Genomic DNA, 26,904 nt, shown 5'->3' on the forward strand with positions numbered 1-26,904 from the left:
TAAATACCCTGACTTGATCATTTACACTCATGCAGCATTCCATGCTTGAGTTAAAATGTCACATGTACTCCATAAATATGTACACACATTATAGATCAGTAAAAATAATAAAAAGAGAATAGTGCATTGGAAGAACAAGCTTCCAGAAAACAACAGGTAAAATTCAAATTGGAAGATCTTCTCTGAAGAAAGATTGTGACTATTTATAAATCATAACTCTATGTCTACCTACATTAAAAGGGAGAATAGAATTATGAAAGTTTAAAAGGAAAATTTCAAATTTATATCAGAGCTTAATGATTCTTTAAAATATAATTTAATATCTTATCCACTCATCTTAGAAATAATGTATAGTCTAAGGAATAAATATGTTGAAAACAAGGAAGCCCAAAGACCAATGATGTATCTGAGTCAGGGAATCCAACTCTTTTAAAAATTTTACTACATGGGTAGTTGTATATCAAATTTTTCTTTGTACCATTTTACAGTTGTCTAATAAAAACTTTCCTCTTAGAGAAGGAATCTACAAGGCAATTCTTGATATCTTTAAAATTATGTAAAGGACGGCCGAATAGGAACAGCTCCAGTCTGCAGCTCCCAGTGTGATCAACACAGAAGACAGGTGATTTCTGCATTTCCAACTGAGCCTCCGCTGTTGATACCCAGGCAAACAGAGTCTTAAGTGGACCTCCAGCAAACTCCAGCAGGCCTGCAGCTGAGGGACCTGACTGTTAGAAGGAAAACTAACAAACAGAAAGGAATACTATCAACATCAACAAACAGGATAATCATACCAAAACCTCATCTGTAGGTCACCAACATCAAAGACCAAAGGTAGATAAAACTGCAAAGATGGGGAGGAACCAGAGCAGCAAAGTAGAGAATTCTAAAAAGCAGACTGCCCCTCCGCCAAAGGATCACAGCTCCCCACCAGCAACAGAATAAAGCTGGACAGAGAATGGATTTGATGAGCTGACAGAAGTAGGCTTCAGAAGGTCTGTAATAACAAACTTCTCTGAGCTAAAGGGGCATATTCTAACCCATGGCAAGGAAGCTTAAAAACCTTGAAAAAAGGTTAGATGAATGGCTAACTAGAATAAACAGTGTAGAGAAGACCTTAAATGACCTGATGGAGCTGAAAACCACGGCACAAGAACTTTGTGATGCATGCACAAGCTTCAATAGCCAATTCAATCAAGTGGAAGAAAGGATATCAGTGATTGAAGACTTGGACAAAGACTCAAGACCCATCAGTGTGCTGAATTAAGGAGACCCATCACCTTCAGAGACACACATAGACTTAAAATAAAGGGGTGGAGGAAGATCTAACAAGCAAATGGAATGCAAAAACAAAAAAACAAAAAAACAAAAAAAAAAACAGGGGTTGCAATCCTAGTCTCTGATAAAACAGACTTTAAACCAACAAAGATCAAAAGACACAAAGAAGGCCATTACATAATGGTAAAGGGATCAATTCAACAAGAAGAGCTAACTATTCTAAATATATATGCACCCAATACAGGAGCACCAGGATTCATAAAACAAGTCCTTAGAGACCTATCAAGAGATTTAGACTCCCACACAATATTAATGGGAGACTTTAACACCCCCCTGTCAATATTAGACAGATCAACAAGACAGAAAGTTAACAAGGATATCCAGGACTTGAACTCAGCTCTGCACCAAGAAGACCTAGTAGACATCTACAGAACTTTCCACAGCAAATCAACAGAGTATACATTCTTCTCAGCATCAGATCACACTTATTCTAAAATTGACCAAATAATTGGAAGTAAAGCACTCCTCAGCAAATGTAAAAGAACAGAAATCACAACCAACAGTCTCTCAGACCACAGCTCAATCAAATTAGAACTGAGGATTAAGAAACTCACACAAAACCACACAACTACATGGAAACTGAACAACATTCTCCTGAATGATTACTGGGTAAATAACGAAATGAAGGCAAAAATAAAGATGTTCTTTTGAACAAATGAGAACAAAGACACAATACACCAGAATCTCTGGGACACATTTAAAGCAGTGTGCAGAGGGAAATTTATAGCACTAAACACCCACAAGAGAAAGCAGGAAAGATCTAAAATCAACACCCAATTATCACAGTTAAAAGAACTAGAGAAGCAAGAGCAAACAAATTCAAAAGCTAGCAGAAGAAACAACCAAGATTAGAGCAGAATTGAAGGAGATAGACACACAAAAAACCCTTAAAAAAATCAATGAATCCAGAAGTTGGTTTTTCAAAAAGATCAACAAAGTTGATAGACCGTTAGCAAAACTAATAAAGAAGAGAGAAGAATCAAATAGATGCGATAGAAAATGACAAAGGGGTATCACCACCAATCCCACAGAAATACAAACTACCATCAGAGAAAACTATAAACACCTCTATGCAAATAAAATAGAAAATCCAGAAGAAATGGATAAATTTCTGGACACATACACCCTCCCAAGACTTAAACCAGGAAGAAGTTGAATCTCTGAATAAACCAATAACTGGCTCTGAAATTGAGGCAATAATTAATAGCCTACCAACCAAAAAAAATCCAAGAGACAGATTCACAGCCGAATTCTACCAGAGGTAAAAAGAGGGGCTGGTACCATTCCTTCTGAAACTAATCCAATCAATAGAAAAAGGAGGAATCCTCCCTAACTCATTTTATGCAGCCAACATCATCCTGATACCACAGGCTGGCAGAGACACAACAAAAAAAAGAGAATTTTAAACTAATATCCCTGACGAACATCGACGCGAAAATCTTCAATAAAATATCAGTAAACTGAATCCAGTAGTACAACAAAAAGTCTGTCCACCACGATCAAGTTGGCTTCATCCCTGGGATGCAAGGCTGGTTCAACATACTCAAATCAATAAACATAATCCACATAAACAGAACCAATGACAAAAACCACATGATTATCTCAAGAGATGCAGAAAAGGCCTTTAACAAAATTCAACACTACTTCATGCTAAAAACTCTCAATAAACTAGGTAATGATGGAACACATCTCAAAATAATAAGAGCTATTTATGACAAACCCATAGCCAATATCATACTGAATGGGCAAAAGCTGGAAGCATTCCTTTTGAAAACCAGCACAAGACAAGGATGCTCTCTCTCACCACTCCTATTCAACATAGTATTGGAAGTTCTGGCCAGGGCAATCAGGCAAGAGAAAGAAATAAAGGGTATTCAATTAGGAAAAGAGGAAGTCAAATTGTCCCTGTTTGCAGATAACATGATTGTATATTTAGAAAACCCCATCATCTCAGCCCAAAATCTCCTTAAACTGATAAGCAACTTCAGCAAAGTCTCAGGATACAAAATCAACATTCAAAAACCGCAAGCATTCCTATACACAAATAACAGAAAAACAGAGAGCCAAATCATGAGGGAACTCCCATTGACAATTGCTACAAAGAGAATATAATATCTACGAATCCAACTTACAAGGGATGTGAAGGACCTCTTCAAGGAGAACTACAAACCACTGCTCAATGAAATAAAAGAGGACACAAACAAATGGAAGAACATTCCATGCTCATGGATTGGAAGAATCAATATTGTGAAACTGGCCATACTGCCCAGGGTAATTTATAGATTCAATGCCTTCCCCATCAAGCTACCAATGACTTTCTTCACAGAATTGGAAAAAACTACTTTAAAGTTCATATGGAACAACAACAACAACAACAACAAAAAAAAAAAAAAAAAAAACCCCGCATAGCCAAGACAATCCTAAGCAAAAAGAACAAAGCTGGAGGCATCATGCTACCTGACTTCAAACTATACTACAAGGCTACATTAACCAAAACAGCATGGTACTGGTGCCAAAACAGATATATAGACCAATGGAACAGAACAGAGGCCTCAGAAATAACACCACACATCTACAACCATCTGATCTTTGACAAACCTGACAAAAACAAGAAATGGAGAAAGGATTCCCTATTTAATAAATGATACTAGGAAAACTGGCTAGCCATATGTAGAAAGCTGAAACTGGATCCCTTCCTTACACCTTATACAAAAATTAATTCAAGATGACTTAAAGACTTAAATGTTAGACCTAAAACCATAAAAACCCTAGAAGAAAACCTAGGCAATACCATTCAGGACATAGGCATGGGCAAGGACTTCATGACTAAAACACCAAAAGCAATGGCAACAAAAGCCAAAATCGACAAATGGGATCTAATTAAACTAAATAGCTTCTGCACAGCAAAAAAAAACAATCATCAGAGTGAACAGGCAACCTACAGAATGGGAAAAAATTTTTGCAATCTAACCATCTGACAAAGGGCTAATATCCAGAATCTACAAAGAACTTAAACAAATTTACAAGAAAAAAACAGCCCCATCGAAAAGTGGGCAAAGGATATGAACAGACGCTTCTCAAAAGAAGACATCTATGCAGCCAACAGACACATGAAAAAATGCTCATCATAACTGGTCATCCAATAAATGCAAATCAAAACCAGAATGAGATACCATCACATGCCAGTTAGAATGGCAGTCATTAAAAAGTCAGGAAACAGATGCTGGAGAGGATGTGGAGAAATAGGAACGCTTTTACGCTGTTGGTGGGAGTGTAAATTAGTTCAACCATTGTGGAAGACAGTGTGGCCTAAAACCAGAAATGCCATTTGACCCAGCAATCCCTTTACTGGGCATATACCCAAAGGATTATAAATCATTCTACTATAGACACATACACATGTAGGTTTATTGCAGCACTGTTCAGAATAGCAAAAGCTTGGAACCAACCCAAATGCCCATCAATGATAGACTGGATAAAGAAAATGTGGCACATATATACCATGGAATACTATGCACTCATAAAAAAGGATGAGTTCATGTCCTTTGTAGGGACATGGATGCAGCTGGAAACCATCATTCTGAGCAAACTGTCACAAGGACAGAAAACCAAACACCGCATGTTCTCACTCATAGGTGGGAATTGAACAATAAGAACACTTGGACACAGGGTGGGGAACATCACCCACTGGGACTTGTCGGTCAGTTGGGGACTGGGGAAGGGATAGCATTAGGAGAAATACCTAATGTAAATGATGGGTGGATGGGTGCAGCAAACCAACATGGCACATGTATACCTATGTAACAAACCTGCACGTTGTGCACGTGTACCCTAGAACTTAAAAAGTATAATAATAAAAAAAATTATATAATCCATAAGCCCAGACCTCTGGATGAAGTTTTTTTGTTCTAACGCTGTTGGGATTAGGTAACAATGAGTATTTGAGTAATCTTGGGTACCAATTTTTGAGAAATTGGGTGATTCAACATAAGGGTTTATTTATTTAAATAAATAACTGAATTCTCATTATTTTTTCCTAAACTGATTTGACTTATGGATAACATCTTTTTGTAGAATTGTATTGACTAGTGGTTTAATGAAATTAACTTTGGGAAAATTTGGATAGATATTAGAAAATTAGGTTTCATTTCTTGAGAAAACAGGTTTGATCCCATAGAAAGATACTAAAAATGAATGAGAATATGAGGTATGGTTAGCTCTAAAAAAAGTGAGAAATGAGTACTCGGTCATAAATGTACTGATTAAGAAAAAAGAAGGTATATAGAAGGTATGTTAGAGAATCCAGGCAGTTTCTTTTAAGGAAGCCCTGGTTTGGGTATCTTACCAGAACAGATCACTCCAACATCTTCACCGTGACTGCAGTCATTATTTCCCCACCCACTGTTCCTGCATGACCAGAGATCTGACTCATCTCCATCACAGGAAATGTCATCGAGCCAAATTTTTCCATATCCTGTAGAAGTGTTTCCCAGACCCATGCCAATGATAGAAGTTGGGCAGTCCAGCTGGCTACACACCACAGCCGCAGCAATACTGTTCCAGCCATCATCACACACTGTGCCCCACTGTTCTTGAAAGTACACCTCCAGTCTTCCCGAGCAGCGGCTGCTGCCGCCCGCCAGCCTCAGGCCCCATGTTGCATTACCTGCACCAAGACCAATGAAGCAAGTAGTTAATGGGTGTGATGGTTTATTTTATATGTCAACTTGGCTGGGCTATGATACCCAGTTATTTGGTCAAACAAACACCAGTCAAACAGACAGTGCTGTGAAGGTATTTTTTCAGATGTGATTAACCTTTAAATCAGCAGACTTTGAGTATAGCCAATTATCCTCCATAATGTGGGTGGGCCTCATCCAATCAGTTGAAGACCTTAAGAGAAAAGACTGAAGTCCCCCAAGAAAGAAGGAATTCTACTTCCGCACTTTCTTGAGATTCAAGACTGCAACATCAGCTCTTCTCTGCAGTCTGCTGGCATCCTCTTCAGATTTTGGACTTACAAGTCCCCACAATGGCTTATAAAATTGATGAACCAATTCCTTAAAATAAATCTCTGTCTTTCTCTCTCCTTCTCTCTCTCTACATACATACATATGCGCGCGCACACACACGCACACACACACACACGTACACACACATACACGCACACACACACACAGAGAAGAAAGGCTCACATTCCATTGGTTTTGTTTTCCTGGAGAACCCTGAATAATGCAGATTTGGGTACTAATAGTGGTTCTAGAGGAACAAAATCTTAAGGATGAGTTTTATGAATTGATGCTATAATTCAAAAATTGATTCTAGAATTGGTTCTCTAACCTGATAAAAATTTAATGACACTAATGATTCTATATCCAGTAGTAAAGAGGGCACTGAAATCCATGGCATGATGTGGCAATAGATATATACATAATCTCATCATTAGATATTCCTAATCAAATACTCATAGGAGGTAAAGTTCTGAATGAACATATATTTGTTAACCTAGGACATTTCTGTCAAACTTACAAGCATAATGAGATTGGCTGGCTACTCCCCATTGCACTGGACAAAGTGGGGAAAGAAAAGAATGAATTTAGAGATTCAAATTCCCACCTGAACCTGCAAGTTTTTATGTCTTCCTGGAAAGAAACTCACGTCTCTTATAGCCACAGAACTGAGATTACTGAAAACCTTCACCTGGTAAGGTACTGAATTCTCAACCTCACAAGATGTCTACTGTCTAAGTGAGGGATTTAATTGGGATGGAACGGAATTCTGAACATTGGGATGGGGTAATATGGGGAGACCTGATAAGGTTGGGAACATTGAAACCCTAAATTCTACTGTTTCTCCTTTAACAGTAGAGACAACCATCCACCTCTGTATGAGAATATTAATCCTACTTTGCTTGAAGAAATTGAATCTCTCCTGAGAAAATTGCCTTGAAAGGCACTCCTGATTCTCCTCAGCACCCATTCCATCAGCCCTCTTTACATCTAGACTCAAGTCCCAGCAAGCTCCAAAACATGAGGTACAAAGTGTCTAATGTGGAAGTGCACACAAACAACCATGATTTTTCCAATTTACACAGACAGGTATCAGAATATATGTGAGAATGAATACTAAGGATCTGAGATAATGCTGGAAGGAACATAAAGTTGGATCAGGGTGAATTTACTGATATGAGCCCTAAGCAGAGATTCTAGATTTAATGATGCAGCTAAGGGTTAGAAAGGCACTAATAGTTTGTTGGACTGGTTGGGTGAAACATGTACCCAAAGGTGGCCTACGCTTAATGAAGTTGAAAGGCCAGACTGCTTCTGTATTTGGTAGGGGAAGGGATCCAAAGGGTCATGGTCAGGGTTGTCTACTAATTTCTTATTTTACCTGTATAAGCAGAAGAGTTCCAGGTAAAGTGAACTGAAGTCTAACTTAAAGACAAGAGTCATGACCCCTCAATCAATTCCCAGATGTGAGCCAGTTTATAGACCCAGAAGCCCCTCCTATGGGGAATACTACTTATCTTGTCAGGAAATAATAAATAAGAACAAGTCTTACCTGAGCAAGTTACAATCACATCCTCTCTGTGTACACAATTATGCTTTCCCCATCCATTATGTTTACAGTCCCAGATATCTGACTCATTTCCAATGCAAGAAACATCATCCAGCCAAATAGGTCCTGATGCTTCTTTAAAATAGGTTATACCAAACATACGGATAGGCTTTCCACATCCCAGTCGTTTACACACAACAGCTGCATTCTTTGTGCTCCATCTGTCATGACACACGGTACCCCACTCTCCTTGGTATTTCACCTCCAATCTCCCGTAACAGGGGCTATCCGCCCCGGCAAGTCTTAGGTCCAGATCTGCCTTATCTGCAAGCAAGACAAAATCACATATTTGAGATCAAATGAGAGGGTCTTTTCCGAAGACTGAAAAGACTCTCTAAATTCACCACTATGAGGCTTTGCCTAATAGGTGATACATTAGGCATACTTTTGGATGAAAAGTTTGGTTTTCTTTCTTTTGACAATTTTTTATTCAATTTTTGGAGAGAATGTGTCTCTAAAGCATGAAACAACAAAAGCAAATTTACTGAAGTAAAGCCTGGGGAATGTTATAAAGCCTCCAAGAATGATGGGTTTGGATAAGATGAGCAACGTGGAAGCATGCAGAGAAGTTCTTTGAGGTATGGATAAAATTCAGGAGATAACTCTGGCAGGTTTCTGCAGTGGAGTCCAGCATCAGCACCAAAGCTCATTCCCTCATAGTCTTCATTTTAGTTTGTCCACCATGTTTTATAAGATAAAGGGAGGCATATGTACATGAAACTGCCCTTTCATAAAATAAATTCCTTTTTAATTCTTAATTTTTCCAGTGTTCAAAGCACTTGATAAATTTTGAGAAAATCCTTGCTTCTTTCCTTCCTCCCTCCCTCCTTTTCTTCTTTCTTTCTTTCCTTTTCTTCTTTCTTCCTTTTTCTTCTTTCTTCCTTTTTCTGTCTTCTTTCATTCTTTCTCTCTCTTCAGTTCTTTCTTCCTTTCTTCTTTCCTCTTTTCTTTTTCTTTCTCTCTCCTCTTTCTCTCTCTTTTCTTTCTTCTCTCTCTTCTTTCATTCTCTCTCCTTTCTCTCTCTTTCTCTTTCTTTCTGACTTCTTTGTTTCTCTTTTCTTTCCTTCCTGGCTCCCCTCCCCCTCCCTCCTCCTCCCCTTTCTTTTTCTTTCTTTCTTTCTTTCTTTTTCTTTCTTTCTCTCTTTCTTTTGTTCTTTTCTTCCTTTCTTCCTCTTTCTTCCCCTTTCTTCTTTCTTCCTTTTTCTGTCTTCTTTTATTCTTTGTCTCTCTTCAGTTCTTTCTTCTCTCTTCCTTTCTTCTTTCCTTCTTTCTTTCTTTTTCTCTTTCTCTCTCCTCTTTCTCCTCTCTTTCTCTCTCTCTGTTCTTTCTTCTCTTCTTTCATTCTCTCTCCTTTCTCTCTCTTTCTTTCTTTCTGACTTCTTTCTTTGTTTCTCTTTTCTTTCCTTCCTTGCTCCCTTCCCCCTCCCTCCTCCTCCTCTCTCTTTTTCTCTTTCTTTCTTTCTTTCTTTCCTCTTTTTCTTCTTTCTTTTTTTCTTCCTTTCTTCCTTTCTTCCTCTTTCTCTCTCTCTTTCTTTCTTTCCAGGGACTTGCTCTGTCACCCAGGCTAGAGTGCTGTGGCACAATCTTGGTTCACTACAACCTCTGCCTTCAGGGTTTAATCTTCCCACCTCAGCCTCCCAAGTAGCTGGGATTACAGGCGCACACCACCACGGCCAGCTATTTTTTGTGTTTTAGTAGAGACAGGGTTTCACCATATTGCCCAGGCTGGTCTAGAACTCCTGACCTCCTTTCGGCCTCCCAAAGTGCCAGGGTTACAGGCATGAGCCACCGTGCCCAGCCAAGAAATATTTTGCTATGTAGGTACTACTGTGATATAGGAAATATTTTATAATGGGTCACTTTAAAAATTCTAAAAGCCTTCCAATTTCTTTACTTGCTATCCAGTACAACAACTCTTCCATGTGTCTATAATAATCTTACATTCTATTCAACCTAGTATGTGTGTGTATTTTAAAACATAATATTTAATAATTGCATAGGATACCATCATATGGAGATATAGAGATTCTGTAAGTTATTTAACCAAGACACAATTCTTGATTACTTATGTTATGGTTAATTTTTCATTTTCACAAATTATGCTGCCATGGACATCCTTACACTTAAAGTTTTGAGTATGTTACCAAGTACTTCCGTGATATAATGGAAACCAATGTATTCAGTGTAGGTTAAATGTATGGGTGTACGAACAGATATATGATGTATGTATATATAATATATATCATTTCCAGATATACTAAATAAAAATTCATAGAAATAAAGCAAAGGAAAAATTTAAATTCCTGATGCAAATAAATATACAAATGAAGTAGTGTATCCTATTCTAGTATAGGGTAACTGGATAGTATAATGATATAATTTCTGCACAAATCAAACCAATTTATATTTATATGGTATTTTAAGAGACTGGGCTTTGCTACATTGCCCAGGATGGAGTGGAGTGGCTATGTACAGGTGCAATCATAGCACCTTACAGTCTCTATCTCCTGGGCTCAAGTGATATTCCTGCCTCAGCCTCCTGAGTTGCTGGGACAACAGGCATGTGCCACCATGCCCAAACAATTCATAGGTTTAATATTACCTTAAAAACAATTCTAATTTTAATCCATATTTAGAAGAATAAGGAGAAAAAAGTAGCAAGGATTTTATGAAAAATAAGAATACTTAGGGAATATATATCTCAGTACATATTAGCCTATAGAAAGCTACAATAGTTAAATGTGTTAAAGTTAGTTAAAGTAGTTAAAGTTAAATGTGATGGTTCTAGAAATAGAAGAGGAGGACTATGTATTTTATAAAGGGACTCTGTAAAATACACAGAGTTCTCACACATTATGAAGACAAAGAAGTCACACAACCGAAAAATGGCCAAAGAACCAGAAATGCTAACACATAAACAAATACAAATAAGTTGCTAATAAAGAATTGGGGAAAAGCTCTCATTTGTTATCAAGGAAGTAAGATTTTTGAGCACTGACTTTGGAGCTAAAACAGTCCATATTTGAACTCCAGCTTCACTACTGCCCTGATAGCTGAGTGACCTGGGTGAGTTACTTTCTCTCAGTACCTCTATTTCCTCACTGTAAAATAGAAATTAGAATAGTAACCCCCTTCCTGGGATTCCATGAGGATTCCATGAACCCATATATGTAAACTAATAGAACACTGCCTGGAACACCATAAATATTCAATAAATGTTCATTAATATTATTATATTTTTAAAATCAGATTAACAGTTATTCTAAAATATGAAAACATTCAGTGTTAATATGATATAGTGAAATAATAGGGAACTGAAATCGAATAGAAGAAAAAAACACAATTTATAGACAATAATTTGTTAATATATATCCAAGACTTTAAAAAAAGATGCATATGGTTTTTACATGACAATTTCATTTTTAAGTATTTGGCAAATTACATAATCAAGTGTGAAAAATGTATTTCTCAGTATATCAAATAAAATCGTATTTTTAACAGTAAAAATTTGAAAACCTTTTAAAACTTAACATGATGAGATAGTTAAATAAATTATAGTACATTATGCAATATAGTAAGCAGCTTTTAACATTAAGATAGATTAGTAGTGGCCACGTGGAATATGTCTGTGGTATATTGTTCAGCACAAAGGGCACACACACACACACACACGATCCAGAAATATAAACAACAAAAAAAACCCCAAAAGAATGAATGGCAGCATTGCATGTGGATTTAAAAAATTCTTTTAATTTTTTTGTATTTTGACCTTTTCACTGCGTTTATAATTTGAAAAAGTAGTTTCCAAAAAGCAAAAGCAATTTTTATAATGTTTTATATCAATCTATAAAACCAAAATAAAATTGATGTGTACAAAAGAATTGATAGTTAACTTTGCCTACCAAATTGATCACATTAAATGTGAACAGAATAGATAGATAAATAGATTCATAAACCAAACTCCACTCTGCAATTTCTGGATACCATTATATATTATACTAATCTGACATTCTTGAATATAAGGTGTATGTAAGGTGTACATTCAAGAATGTCAGGTTAGTATAATATTAATAGTGAAAAATTATCAACAGCCTAAACACCAAGGAAAGAGCTCAGGTTAAATTTACTGTACTCATATGATAGAATAACATAAAGTTTTTTAATTTTAGTTTTTAAGAAATTAGTTTAAGGGTGTGGGAAAATGCAAATGTTATAGCAAGTGAGAGACAAGATACAAAATAAGGAGTTGCATTATCTACATTTCTATCCTTCCATCCACATATAAGGTATGTGTGTGCATTTCATTTACAAGAACATCATTCTTCATTTATCCTATATCTATCATCTATCAGGCTTTTAGGATATCAATAAATAACAGGACTATCTAGGTATACTCTCATGTAAATAGCATCATTGGAAATGGTTATGTAGGCTCACAATACTCCCCTGACACCTGTGCCCCCTCCCACTTAGGACTCTCTAGATATTCCTTTTTTTTTCCCCTTCATAAAGTGCCACAGAGAATAATGATAACTGGATTTTATTTATTTATTTATTTATTTATTTATTTATTTATTTATTTATTTACAAGATGAGGCCTCACTCTGTTGCCCTAGCTGGAGTGCAGTGACCGAATCATGGCTCACTGCAGCCTTGAATTTCTGGGATCAAGCAATCCTCCTGCCTTAGCCTACTGAGTAGCTAGGACCACAGGCATGTGCCCCCACACCCAGATAATTTTTAAATTTTTTGCAGAGGGAGTCTTGCTATATTACCCAAGTTGATTGTGAATCTTGGCCTCAAGTGTTCTTCCTGTGTTAGTCTCCCAAAGTGTTGAGGTTACAGGTATGAGCCGCTGCACCTAGCTTTGTTTTTTAAATATCTAACCTGTTTTTTCTGTTTAAAAGGTCTTGGAAATGTTTTATACGTAAAATAATTCATAAGTATTATACACACAGATTTTCTTTGTTTTCAATTCTACTAATGATATTCTAGATTCTTACAGAATTATACATCATATCAACATATGTATATAAATATATCTATATCAGCTATTTGGATTTGTATATATTCCTAATTCTCTATAATAAGCCTTAATTTATAATCAGAAATAAACAATGTATATTATTAAATAAAAAACTTAAAAAGCAGAAAAACTGTTAAGAAAACTGTAAAGTAGTACAACTCATTAGTTTAATATGAAGAGAGTTTTCCCAGTTATTTTAGAGACACAGATTATACTCATGCGGTGGTACCAGCTGTATCTGATTTCAGGAGAGACTGCTAGTGAGGAGAAACTCTCTTTTTACAATGTGCATTTGAAAAGTTCTTTGTGCCACTTAAGAGTATTTTGGGTTTTTTTTAAGGACCAAAAAACCTTTTTTTCAAGCTACTAAGTGCTTCTAACCTCCCAACAAATTATTTCTAAAAATTCAAATGTGTACTCTCTCATGATCTTTTAACCTTACCAGAACAAATTACTCCAGCATCTGATCTTCGGAAGCATGTTCGCTTTGCTTTTCCATCATATACGCAGTCCCAGAGAGATGACTCATTCCCAGAGCAAGATATGCTGTTTATCCAAATGTCTCTAGTTTCATTACTAGGTTTAGCACGACGACTGCCAAAGACACTAAACGGACATCCTAGCTGCTTACAAACCACAAGGGCTTGTTCATTCTTCCAGTTTTGGTCACATATTGTCCACCACTGTTCATGGATTCTCACCTCTACTCTCCCTGAACAATTGTCACTTCCATCTGCTAGTCGCAGTTCCAAATCTGCTCCATCTAGGATGAAGTCACAGAGAAACGTCTGAATTGGATTTGGGACAATATCATCAGCATCCTTCTCCTCCAACCTCCCCATGTGAAGATTAGATGTATCCTTCACATACTGAGAAAAGTAAAGACTGGAAATGCATTTTGTTTCAAAATTTCAACAAGAAGACTTCAATACTAAAGTACTTGTCGGTCTTTATGACAACAATCTTCTTTTAAATATGAACATTGAAATTATAATCCTAAGAACCTTGCTTTAGCCTTGCTAAAATTTAAGAAACTAAACATTACAATAAAAAGCCTTAGAATCCTATATGCCATTAATTACATTAATTTTCAAAATATTAGAGTGATTATTTTTAACACCATAAAATAAAATAAAGTGTTGGGAAATACTTGCCTTTCAGTAACTTCAGAAAGAAAAGGGACAAAAACAATGTGCAATTAGGAAAAAATCTCTCTTGGATTTAAATAGAAACATGTTCTTTCTCATACTGTTTTCTATGAAGAAGCAAGCCTTTGCTTATTAAACATATTTGCAGTAGGAAATGAAATTTGTTCAGTGGTAATTTTTGAAGGAACTGTGTGTTTTCGCTCTGTCAGCATGTGCATCACGTGACTTCTTTGTGTCCCTGTGACTCTGCTTTTTCATGCATACAAATAAATATGTTAAATAACCCCAAGAAAGTAAAAATGTGAAGAATTTTTCTTGAAATAATTGAGGAAAGAAGATATTTCTATACCTCATCTCCTCCCATTATTCAAGCTTTTCATACATCATTACAAAAGTGTAATTTGCTATCTAGTGAGAAATCTGGTTCCCATTGAATAGGTTAGTCTCGGGAGATTTGGAGGTTTATTTTCCTATAGATAGTGCGGGTATAATGATGATAATAATCATGCCTAAACCTGTGGAGAACTTCTTGGTTGCCTGGCACATTTTAGGTATTTTCCCTGCACTATTTTATTTAATGCTGTTATCCTAGTCATGATATAAGAAATCTGCAACTTGGAGATTGACTTATATAGGGTCACATAATTATCAAGTGACAGATTTTAAACTGTGAAACTGTGAACTGTTTTTGTTTGGTGAAAAAAAACTCCTTTGACTACAGGGCTGCAGAGAAGGCCAATGTATCTAACTACCCATTTTCCTGTGGGTTGGCCACATGCACATCTGTTTTCAGTGTTGGGATTGTTTTCCCACCTTGTTTTCACATCTGCATCATTCTTCCTGGCCCTTCCTTACTCTTCCAGAGGCACATCGTTCCGGAAGTTTCAGAGTTTGAATAGCAACTGGTCTTACAGTTAGGGATGTTATATCAAGTCAGAAGCACACTGTTATGAATTCACTTCATTGTAAGAAAATGTATCAAAATGATTAAGATTCTCTCTCTTCCTGTTTCCTCCCCCTCTCCTCTCATCTCTCTCATCTTCTCATGTCTCCCTCTTTTCTCTACCTCCCTTTTATGTGGAGGAAAATTTTTCTTGTAAATGATGGATTGACCACATATACTGTGGGAAACTCTTTTGAATGGTGAAAGTGGTCGTTCCCCAGATAAAACTTGCAAGCAAACTAGTATAAACAGAAAGAAAAGGATTAAAAGATATTCTGAATATATTATCCTTCCCAAAAGTCCTATGAGGGTGGCATAAATCCTGTGGCTAAGGTACAGCTAAACCCATAAACCTCTTTGTCTACATATGTTTTTCTATGTATATCGTTCCCTGCTGCATACTCTAGACTTAAGCAAAACTCTTCTTAAAAAAGGCGACCTGATCTCAAATTCTGTAGGAAATAAGATTAAGGCATCCTGTGTAAGGCTGGTCGAATAAGGTCAGTAATAATTTACTAAAGAAGCCTCTTCTATCAAGACAAACTGACTCTCAGAGGAAAATACTTGGCTCTACATCTAGGGATTCTCCTTTCATAAGAATATTAGAAGGTGTGGATTTAATCTTATTAAGACAGTGAACACGTTTAATTACATCTTTAAACATAAAATACTACTGTGAGAGAAATATGAATGATATTTTAACCCCTGATATACAAAACTATAAATAAACAGTGAGGGGTAACTTGCTTGTAGTTGAGAGTTGCAAACTAGAAAACAAATGGCTGCAGACAAAAATTTTACTAGTATAAGGTACAAAGTAATTAGCAAAGTCATAAATTTTTAGATAGGTACTCTTTGGAAATAGTTTATTTTAATGAGAGGAAGTGCTAAAACAAACTCAATGATAACATAGAAAAATATAGTTGTATCTATGAATATGCAAAGTGATTACACATTTAAAAATTATACTGAATATTAATATAAGCCATACACTTGTATAGATTAATAGCAATTTTGACTAGATTGGATATTTTGTTGCACCAATTAGAATTAAGTAAAATGGTGTGTTGGGGCTGGGTAAAAACCTTATTCCCATGAGGCTTACAATGTAATATGCTGCATAAAATACAGGCATGTTCCCTGAGGAAGAATTGAAAGTGTCAATTCTTACACATCACAATTGGTTGTAACTTCTTCAGGGTTTGGTCCTAGTTCTCCAAAATAGGAATTTTATCTGATGTAATCATGTGGATGTAAGTCTTACCTGAGCAGATCACAGACACATCGTTCTGATGAATACAGTCAAAATTTACGGTTCCAGAATGTCTGCAGTCCCAAAGAAAAGACTCATTACCGGAGCAGGAGACACCATCAAGCCATATAACATCAGACCCTGACTGCAAATGAGGCAAGCCAGCAAAGTGAAGTGCAGTTCCACATCCCAACTGCTTGCATACGACATCGGCTGCAGCATTGTTCCACTTATGGTGGCATATGGTCCCCCACCTTCCTTGGATTTTCAGCTCTACTCTCCCCACACAGCGGTTAGTTCCACCTACAAGCCTTAGTTCAAGATCACTACTATCTGAAACAGAGATATAAACACAAAGCCCAGGTGAAGTTTTGATCAGAAACTTCAGATTCCAGATCCTGCTATCCAAATTGAGATTCAATGAATGCCTAACTCTTGCTTTTTAAAATTCTTGTACACGTACAAGATTAATGTAATAGAATCTATCCCAGGAAAGGATCATGCTATGATGTTGACAATCCACCAGAATCTCTGGCATTTGGGGAATAAAGCACAACAGAGAGTAGAAATGCCCTTTCTGATTGTGAGTTAAGAATAAATCTATCAAAGGTCAAGAATGCATGTAAATTTGTTGTCAAAACATGAGCCTTTGCTGGCTCTGAGTCTAGCCAGCAACCATTTTAGAACTTATAACTGTGTATAAGCAGTGGCAATAAGATATCATTGTCATCACTGTCATCATCCTCTTATTCCTACTTCAAAAATTTTTCTTCCTTTGAATGAACATTTAACTCCACCTTCTTGCAATATAACTTCCAATTATTCATCTTACTGGAATTTACTCTTGAATGAAATGGAACAAATGAAACAAATGAAAAATAAAACTTCCAAAGGTGAAAGCAAGTGTGGCCAGCCATAAATTATGGACTTGTCATATTATTAAAATACTCTGTTGATTTAATTCAAATTATCAGCCTTTCCTTATTACCTTATTTCTTTATATCACTTAGCAAAATTGACCGCTACACATATATATATCATGCGTAGTGGTCAATTTTACTAAGTGATATAAAGAAAAAAGGAAATAAGGAAAGACTGAGAATTTGGATATTTTATATATGTATGTATATATATAGTGATCAATTTTGCTAGGTGATATAAGGAAATAAGGAAAGACTGAGAATTTGGACATATATACACACACACACACACACACACACACACATACACACAATCGTCTCACCATATCCACAGGGGGTGTGGTTCCAGGACTCCTATGGATACTAAAATCTGCAGATATTCAAGTTCCTTAGTTGGCCTTCCGTGTCTGCTGGTTTCACACCCACAGATCCAACTAAATGCAAAGTTTCCATCAGCGGTTGATTGACTCCATGGATGTGAAACCCACAGATTCTAAAGGCCAACTGTGTGTGTACATATATATTTTTACACTTAGCAAAACTGACCACTATATATATAAAATATTATATATAATATTTTATATTATATATTATATTTGCCTAGGTCTTCCAAGAATCCAAGAATACATTGTCTGTCTGTCTGTCTCCCTCTCTCTCCAATTGCTTGTTTTGTCCCCATATCTGTCAGTTAAATGAATGAGTCTTTTTTACAGATTATTTATCTTTATTTAATAAATTAACATACAGTAAAATTGGTCTTGTGTACACTTGTGTGCGTAGAGTTCTCTGAGTTGTAATATAGGCATTAATTTGTGTAACTATTACCACAGTGAGAATATAGAACTTTGTTACCCCATTCATTCATTGAAAGACAGTTAGTCACAGTGTATTATTATTTTAATATATTGCTAGGTTCAAGAAACAGAACGTTATATTAGCAATATTTTTAAACTATTTCTATTTTTTAGTTTTTGTTGATATATATCAGTTGTATGTATTTTGGGGATACATGTGATATTCTGATACCTATATAAAGTATGAAATATTCAAATTAGAGTAATTTGGATATCTGTCACCTCAAAATTTTGTCTTTTATTCGTGGTGAGAACACTCCAAATCTTCTCTTCTAACTATTTAGATGTTTTTTTCTTAATCTAATTATTGATTAAGGAAATAAATTCCCAGAAATAATGTGGAACCTTGGATCTAGGCATACTCAAAGTGATTCACAATTGGGCATGCCAGCTCTTTGAGTCAAAACAGTGCCTCTGCTTTTGTTATTTTGATGGGCTGGTTTGTTTTTTCCTGTAGATTTGCTTAAAGTTCCTTGTAGATTCTGGATATTAGCCCTTTGTCAGATGGACAGATTGCAAACATTTTCTCTCATTTTGTAGGTTGACTGTTCACTCTGACAATAGTTTCTTTTGCTGTGCAGAAGCTCCTTAGTTTAATTAGATCCCATTTGTCAATTTTGGCTTTTGTTGCCATTGCTTTTGGTGTTTTAGTTATGAAGTCTTTGCCCATGCCTTTGTCCTGAATGGTATTGCCTAGAAATACCTAGAAAACCTAGAATAGGTTTTCTTCTAGGGTTTTTATGGTTTTAGGTCTTACATTTAAGTGTTTAATCTATCTTGAGTTAATTTTTGTATAAGGTGTAAGGAAGGGTTCCAGTTTCAGTTTTCTGCATATGGCTATCCAGTTTCCTGATACCATTTATTAAATAAGGAATCCTTTCCCCATTGCTTGTTTTTGTCAGGTTTGTCAAGGATCAGATGGTTGTAGGTGTGTGGCATTATTTCTGAGGCCTCTGTTCTGTTCCATTGGTCTATGTATCTGTTTTGGTATCAGTAACATGCTGCTTTGGTTACTGTAGCCTTGAGGTACAGTTTGAAGTCAGATAGCATGATGTCTCCAGCTTTGTTGTTTTTGTTTAGGATTGTCTTGGCCAAACAGGCTCTTTTTTGGTTCCATATGCAATTTAACATATTTTTTTCTAGTACTGTGAAGAAAATCAATGATAGCTTGATGGGGATAGCATTGAATCTATAAATTACTTTAGGCAGTATGGCCCAAAGTAATTTTCATGATATTGATCCTATTTATGAGCATGGAATGTTTTTCTATGTTTGTGTCCTCTCTTATTTCCTTGAGCAGTGGTTTGTAGTTTTCCTTGAAGAGGTCCTTCACATCCCTTGTAAGTTGTATTTCTAGGTATTTTATTCTCTTAGTAGCAATTGTGAATGGGAGTTCACTCATGATTTGGCTCTCTGTCTATTATTGGTGTATAGGAATGCTTGTGATTTTTGCACATTGATTTCATATCCTGAGACTCTGCCGAATTTGCTCATGAGCTTAAGGAGATTTTGAGCTGAGACGATGGGGTTTTCTAAATATACAATCATGTCATCTGCAAACAGAGACTATTTGACTTCCTCTCCTTCTATTTCAATACCCTTTATTTCTTTCTCTTGCCTGATTGCCCTGGCCAGAACTTCTAATACTACGTTGAATAGGAGTGGTGAGAGAGGGCATCTTTGCCTTGTGCTGGTTTTCAAAGGGGATGCTTCCAGCTTTTGCCCATTCAGTATGATATTGGCTATGGGTTTGTCATAAATATCTCTTATTATTTTGAGATACATTCCATCAATACCTAGCTTATTGAGAGTTTTTACCATGATGGGGTGTTGAATTTTATTGAAGGCCTTTTCTGCATCTATTGAGATAATCATGTGGTTTTTGTCATTGGTTCTGTTTATGTGAAGGATTACATTTACTGATTTGCATATATTGAATCAACCTTGCATCCCAGAGATGAAGACGACTTGATCATGGTGGATAAGCTTTTTGATGTGCTGCTGGATTCGGTTTGCCAGTATTTTATTGAGGATTTTCACATCAATATTCATCAGGGATATTGGCCTGCAGTTTTTTGTTGTTGTTATTGTATCTCAAAACAGTGTAAAATAATTAACAAAATGGCATCAACAGGTTCTTACCTATCAATAATTGCTTTAAATGTAAATTGATTAAATTCTCTAATGAAAAAACAGAGTGGAGAGGTTAAAAAATGGCAAACAAGCGGCAGAACAAATGGACTTAACATATTTCTACAGAAAATTTTACCCAACAGCTGCAGAATATGCATTCTATTCATCAGCACATGGAATATTCTGTAAAATAGATCATATGATAGGCCACAAAACAAGTCTCCACACATTTAAGAAAATCAAAATTATATCAAGTACACTCTCATACCACAGTGGAAGAAAATTGGAAATCAGCCCCAAAAGAAATCCTCAAAACAATGCGAATACATGGAAATTACATAATCTGCTCCTGAATGAGCACTGGGTCAACAATGAAATCAAGATGGAAATTTAAAAATTCTTTGAACTGAATGGTAATAGTCACACAACCTATCAAAACCTCTGGAATAAAACAAAGGTGGTGCTAAGAGGAAAGTTCATAGCCTTAAATGCCTACATCAGAAAGTCTGAAAGAGCATAAATAGATATTTTTAAATTATTATTATTATACTTTAAGTTCTAGGGTACATGTGCACAATGTGCAGGTTTGTTACATATGTATACATGTGCCATGTTGGTGTGCTGCACCCATTAACTCATCATTTACATTAGGTATATCTCCTAATGCTATCCCTCCCCGCTCCGCCCTCCCCACAATAGGCCCTGGTATGTGATGTTCCCCTTCCTGTGTCCAAGTGATCTCATTGTTCAATTCCCACCTATGAGTGAGAACACACGGTGTTTGGTTTTCTGTTCTTGCGATAGTTTGCTGAGAATGATGGTTTGCAGCTGCATCCATGTCCCTATAAAGGACACGAACTCATCCTTTTTTATGGCTGCATAGTATTCCATGGTGTATATGTGCCACATTTTCTTAATCCAGTCTGTCACTGATGGGTTTCTACCCAGAGGAAAAGAAGTCATTATCTGAAAAAGGTATTTGCACATGCATGTTTATAGCAGCACAATTTGCAATTGTACAAACATGGCAACAACCCAAATGCCCATCAATCAATGAGTGGGTAAAGAAATTGTGATATATATATCACAATTTATATCTATATCTATATCTATGTATACACCATGGAATACTACTCAGCCATAAAAATGGAATGAAATAATGGCATTCACAGCAACCTGGATGGAATTGCAGACCATTATTCTAAGTGAAGTAACTCAGGAATGGAAAACCAAACATTGTATGTTCTCACTCATAAGTGGGAACTAAGCTATGAAGATGCAAAGGTATAGGAATGATATAATGGAGAATAGAGCAGCAGATCCTGACAAGGAGGATTCAACCACCACAGCGCTTGAGCTCTGCTAAGGGAAAAACTGCCTCCTCTAGGGGGTCCCTGAACTCCATGACTTCTGACTGGGAGAGAACTCCCAACAGGGGTTGACAGACCCCTCATACAAGAGAGCTCAGGCTGGCATCAGGCCGGTGCCCTCTGGGACAAAGCTTCTACAGGAAAGAGCAGGCAGCAATATTTGCTGTCCTGCACCCTCTGTTGGTGATAACCAGGCAAATAGGGTCTGGAGTAGAGCCCAAGCAAACTGCAGCAGACCTGGAGAAAAGGGGCATGACTGATAGAAGAAAAAACTAACAAACAAAAAGCAATAACATCAACATCAACTAAAGAACGTCCACACAGAAACCCCATCCAAAAGTCTTCAGCCACAAAGATCTAAGGTAGATTAACCCATGAAGATGAGGAAAAAACAGTGCATAAATGCTGAAAATTCCCAAAACCAGAATACCTCTTCTCCAAATGATTGCAACTCCTCTCCAGCAAGGGCATAAATGAGTTTGTATATATGTATTATACACACATGTATATAAACTATATACATATATATGTATGTATATACATACATAGAATAAGTTTGATGAACTGACAGAAGGAGGCTTCAGAAGGTGGGTAATAAACTCCTCTGAGCTAAAGGAGCGTGTTCTAACCTAATTCAAGGAAGCTAAGAACCTTGAAAAAAGGTTAAAGAACTATTAACTAGAATAATCAGTTTAGAGAAGAACATAAATGACCTGATGGAGCTGAAAAATACAGCACAAGAACTTCGTGAAGCAAACACAAGTATCAATAGCCAACTCGATCAAGCAGAAGAGAGGATATCAGAGATTGAAGATCAGCTTAATGAAATAAAGCGTGAAGACAAGATTAGAGAAAAAATATTGAAAAGGAACGAACAAAGCCTCAAAGAAATGTGGGACTATGTGAAAAGACCAAACCTATGATTGATTAGTGTACCTGAAAGTGATGAGGAGAAAGGAACCAAGTTGGAAAACACTCTTTGGGATATTATCCAGGAGAATGTCCCCAACCTAGCAAGACAGGCTGAAATTCAAATTCAGAAAATACAGAGAACACCACAAAGATACACCTTAAGAAAAGCAACCCCAAGACACATAATCGTCAGATTCCAAAGGTTGAAACTAATGAAAAACTGTTAAGGGCAGCCAGAGAGAAAGGTCGGGTTACCCAAAAAGGGAAGCCCATCAGACTAACAGCAGATCTCTCTGCAGAAACCCTACAAGCCCAAAGAGATTGGGTGCCAATATTCAACATTCTTAAAGAAAAGAATTTTCATTGCAGAATTTCATATTCAGCAAAACTAAGTTTCATAGATGAAAGAGAAACAAAATCCTTTACAGACAAGCACCAGACCTGCCTTACAAGAGCTCCTGAAGGAAGCACTAAATATGGAAAGGAAAACCCAGTACCAGCCACTGCAAAAACACGCAAAAATATAAAGACCAATGACACTACAAAGAAACTGCATCAACTAATGTGCAAAATAACCAGCTAGCATCATGATGACAGGATCAAATTCACACATAACAATATTAACCTTAAATGTAAATAGGCTAAATGCCCCAATTAACAGACACAGGCTGGCAAATTGGATAAAGAGTCAAGACCCATTGGTGTGCTATATTCAAGAGACAAATCTCATGTGCAAAGACATACATCAGCTCAAAATAAAGGGATGGAGAAATATTTACCAAGCAAATGGAAAGCAAAAAAAAAAAGCAGGGGTTGCAATCCTAGTCTCTGATAGAAAGACTTTAAACCAACAAAGATCAAAACAGACAAAGAAAGGCATTACATAATGGTAAAGGGAATAATGCAATAAGTAGAGCTATCATATATATATGAATATATAAAAAATATAAATATATACACATGTATATATACACATACACATGTATATATAAGATCCAAATAAGCTGAATTAGAAACAAAATATGCTATATACATACATGCATATACATATATTCATACATATATGTATATCTATATACATATGTATAGACATGTATATCCATATACATGTATGTATATCCATATGTGTATACATATATGTTATGGACATGCATATATATGTATTATACACATGTATAATACACGTGTACATGTATAATACATGCATACATAGATATACGTATATGTGTATGCATATATACGTGTGTAATACATATATGTAAACATATATGCATATATACGCATGTATGTATATATATGTGTATATATACATACATGTATGGATATGTATATGTGTATATATGTATATGTGTATACATATACATGTGTATAATACATATATGTATATATACATATATATGCATGTGCATGTATGTCTATGTATATACATATATATTCATGTGTACATATATACATGTATATATATTTATATATACATATATATGTGTGTGTGTGTATATATATACAGGTGCACCCAATACAGGAGCACCAGATTCATAAAACCAGTTCTTAGAGACCTACAAAGAGACTTAGACTTCAACGCAATAATAGTGGGAGACTTTAACACCCCACTTTCAACATTAGAAAGATCAACGAGACAGAAAATTAACAAGGACATTCAAGAGTTCAACTCAGGTCTGGGCCAAGGAAACCTAATAGATATCTACAAAACTCTCCACAGCAAATCAACAGAATATACATTTTTCTCAGCACCACATAGCACTTATTCTAAAATCAATCTCATAATTGGAAGTAAAACATTCCTCAGCAAATGCAAAAGAATGGAAATAATAACAAACAGTCTCTCAGGCCACAGTGCAATCAAATTAGAACTCAGAATTAGGAAACACACTCAAAACCACACAACTACATGGAAGCTGAACAACCTGCTTCTGAATGACTACTAAGTAAATAACAACATTAAGGCAGAAATAATACAGATCATTGAAACCAATGAGAACAAAGAGACAATGTAGCAGAATCTCTGGGACACAGCTAACACAGTGTTAAGAGGGAACTTTATAGCATTAAACGCCATCAGAAAGCAGGAATGATCTAAAATTGACACTCCAACATCACAATTAAAAGAACTAGAGAAGGAGAGCAAACACATTTAGAAGCTAGCAAAAGAGAAGAAATAACTAAGATAAGAGCAAAACTGAAAGAGATAGAGACACAAAAAAAAACCTTCAAAAAACAATCAACCCAGGAGCTGGTTTTTTGAAAAGATTAACAAAATAGATAAACTGCTAGCCAGACTAATAAGAAAAGAGAGAAGAATCAAATAGACACAATAAAAATGATAAAGGGGATATCGCCACTGATCCCACAGAAGTACAAACTACCATCAGAGAACACTATATCCACCTCTACACAAATAAGCTAGAAAATCTAGAAGAAATGGATAAACTCCTGAACACATACATCCTCCCAAGACTAAACCAGAAAGAAGTTGAATCCCTGAATAGACCGATAACAAATTCTGAAAAAGAGACCCTAATTAATAGCTTACCAACCCAAAAAAGCCCAGGACCAGAGGATTCACAGCCGAACTCTGCAAGAGGTACAAAGAGGATTTGGTACCATTCCTTCTGAAACAATTCCAAACAATAGAAAAAGAGATTCTCCTCCCTAACTCAATTTTATGAGGCCAGCATTATCCTGATTCCAAAACCTGGGAGAGACACAACAAAAAAAAGTAAATTTCAGGTCAATATCCCTGATGAACATCAACGCAAAAATCCTCAATAAAATACTGGCAAACTGAATCCAGCAGCACACAAAAAAGTGTATTCACCACGATCAAATTGGCTTCATCCCTGGGATTCCAGGCTGGTTCAACATACACAAATCAATAAATGTAATCCATTACATAAACAGAACCAATGACAGAAACCACATGAGTACCTCAAAAGATGCAGAAAAGGTCTTTGATACAATTCAACACCCCTTCATGGTAAACAAAAAACAACAACAACAAAAAAAAAAACTCTCAATAAACTAGGTATTGATGGAAGACAGCTCAAAATAATAAGAGCTATTTATGATAAACCTATAGCCAATATACTGAATGGGCAAAAGCTGAAAGCATCCCCTTTGGAAACCAGCACAAGACAAGGATGCCCTCTCTCACCACTCCTATTCAACATAGTACTGAAAGTTCTGGCCAGGGCAATCAGGCAAGAGAAAGAAATAAAGCGTATTCAAATAGGAAGAGAGGAAGTCAAATGGTCTTTGTTTGCAGATGACATGATGTATATTTAGAAAACCCCATGTCTCAGCCCAAAATCTCCTTAAACTGATAAGCAATGTCAGCAAAGTCTCAGGATACAAAATCGATGTGTAAAAATCACAAGTATACCTATACAACAATAATAGACAAGCGGAGAGCCAAATCATGAGTGAACTCCCATTCACAATTGCTACAAAAATAATAAAATACCTAGGAATACAACTTACAAGTGACATGAAGGACCTCTTCAAGGAGAACTACAAACTGCTGCTCAAAGAAAGCAGAGAGGATACAAACAAATGGAAAAACATTCAATGCTCATGGATAAAAAGATTCAATACTGTGAAAATGGCCATACTGCCCAAAGTAATTTATAGATTCAATGCTATTCCCATCAAGCTACCATTGACTTTCTTTACAGAAGTAGAAAAAAACTACTTTAAATTGCATATGGAACCAAAAAAGAGCCTGTATAGCCAAGACAATTCTAAGGAAAAAGAACAAAGCTGAGGGCATCATGCTACCTAACTTCAAAACTACACTACAAGGCAATAACCAAACCAGCATGGTACTGGTACCAAAACAGAAATATAGACCAATGGAACAGAACAGAGGCCTCAGAAATAACACCACACATTTATAACCATCTAATCCTTGACAAACATGACAAAAACAAGCAATGGGTAAAGGATTCCCTGTTTAATAAATGATGCTGGGAAAACTGGCTAGCCATATGCGGAAAAACTGAAACTGGAACCCTTCCTTACACTTTATACAAAAATTAACTCAAGATGGATTAAAGACTTAAATGTAAGACCTAAAATCACAAACAATCCTAGAAGAAAACCTAGGCAATACCATTCAGGATATAGGCATGTGCAAAGGCTTTATGACTCAAACGCAAAAGCAATGGCAACAAAAGCCAAAATTGACAAATAGGATCTAATTAAACTACAGAGGTTCTGCTCTGCAAAAGAAACTATCATCAGAGTGAACAGGCAACCTACAGAATAGGAGAAAATTTTTGCAATCTGTCCATCTGACAAAGGGCTAATATCCAGAATCTACAAGGAACTTAAACAAGTTTACAAGAAAAAAACAAACAACCTCATCAAAAAG

At 36.1% G+C, this 26,904-nt stretch overlaps 1 protein-coding gene across 3 annotated transcripts in view; it reads right to left on the minus strand.

Annotated features, from left to right (window-relative positions):
• The window catches only part of CD163L1 (CD163 molecule like 1), an 88,783-nt gene that overhangs the window by 43,626 nt on the left and 18,253 nt on the right, over positions 1–26,904 (minus strand). For all 3 annotated transcript variants that reach the window (XM_023232477.1, XM_023232478.2, XM_023232479.1), the window contains 4 exons: positions 16,338–16,658; positions 13,425–13,745; positions 7,900–8,220; positions 5,684–6,004 (listed from right to left, as the gene is read on the minus strand). In XM_023232477.1, the coding sequence (XP_023088245.1) occupies positions 5,684–6,004; positions 7,900–8,220; positions 13,425–13,745; positions 16,338–16,658 (1,284 nt within the window). The remainder of the gene's footprint in view (positions 1–5,683; positions 6,005–7,899; positions 8,221–13,424; positions 13,746–16,337; positions 16,659–26,904) is intronic.

Source organism: Piliocolobus tephrosceles, chromosome 10, assembly GCF_002776525.5.
Source record: "Piliocolobus tephrosceles isolate RC106 chromosome 10, ASM277652v3, whole genome shotgun sequence".
NCBI classification, from domain to species: Eukaryota; Metazoa; Chordata; class Mammalia; order Primates; family Cercopithecidae; genus Piliocolobus; species Piliocolobus tephrosceles.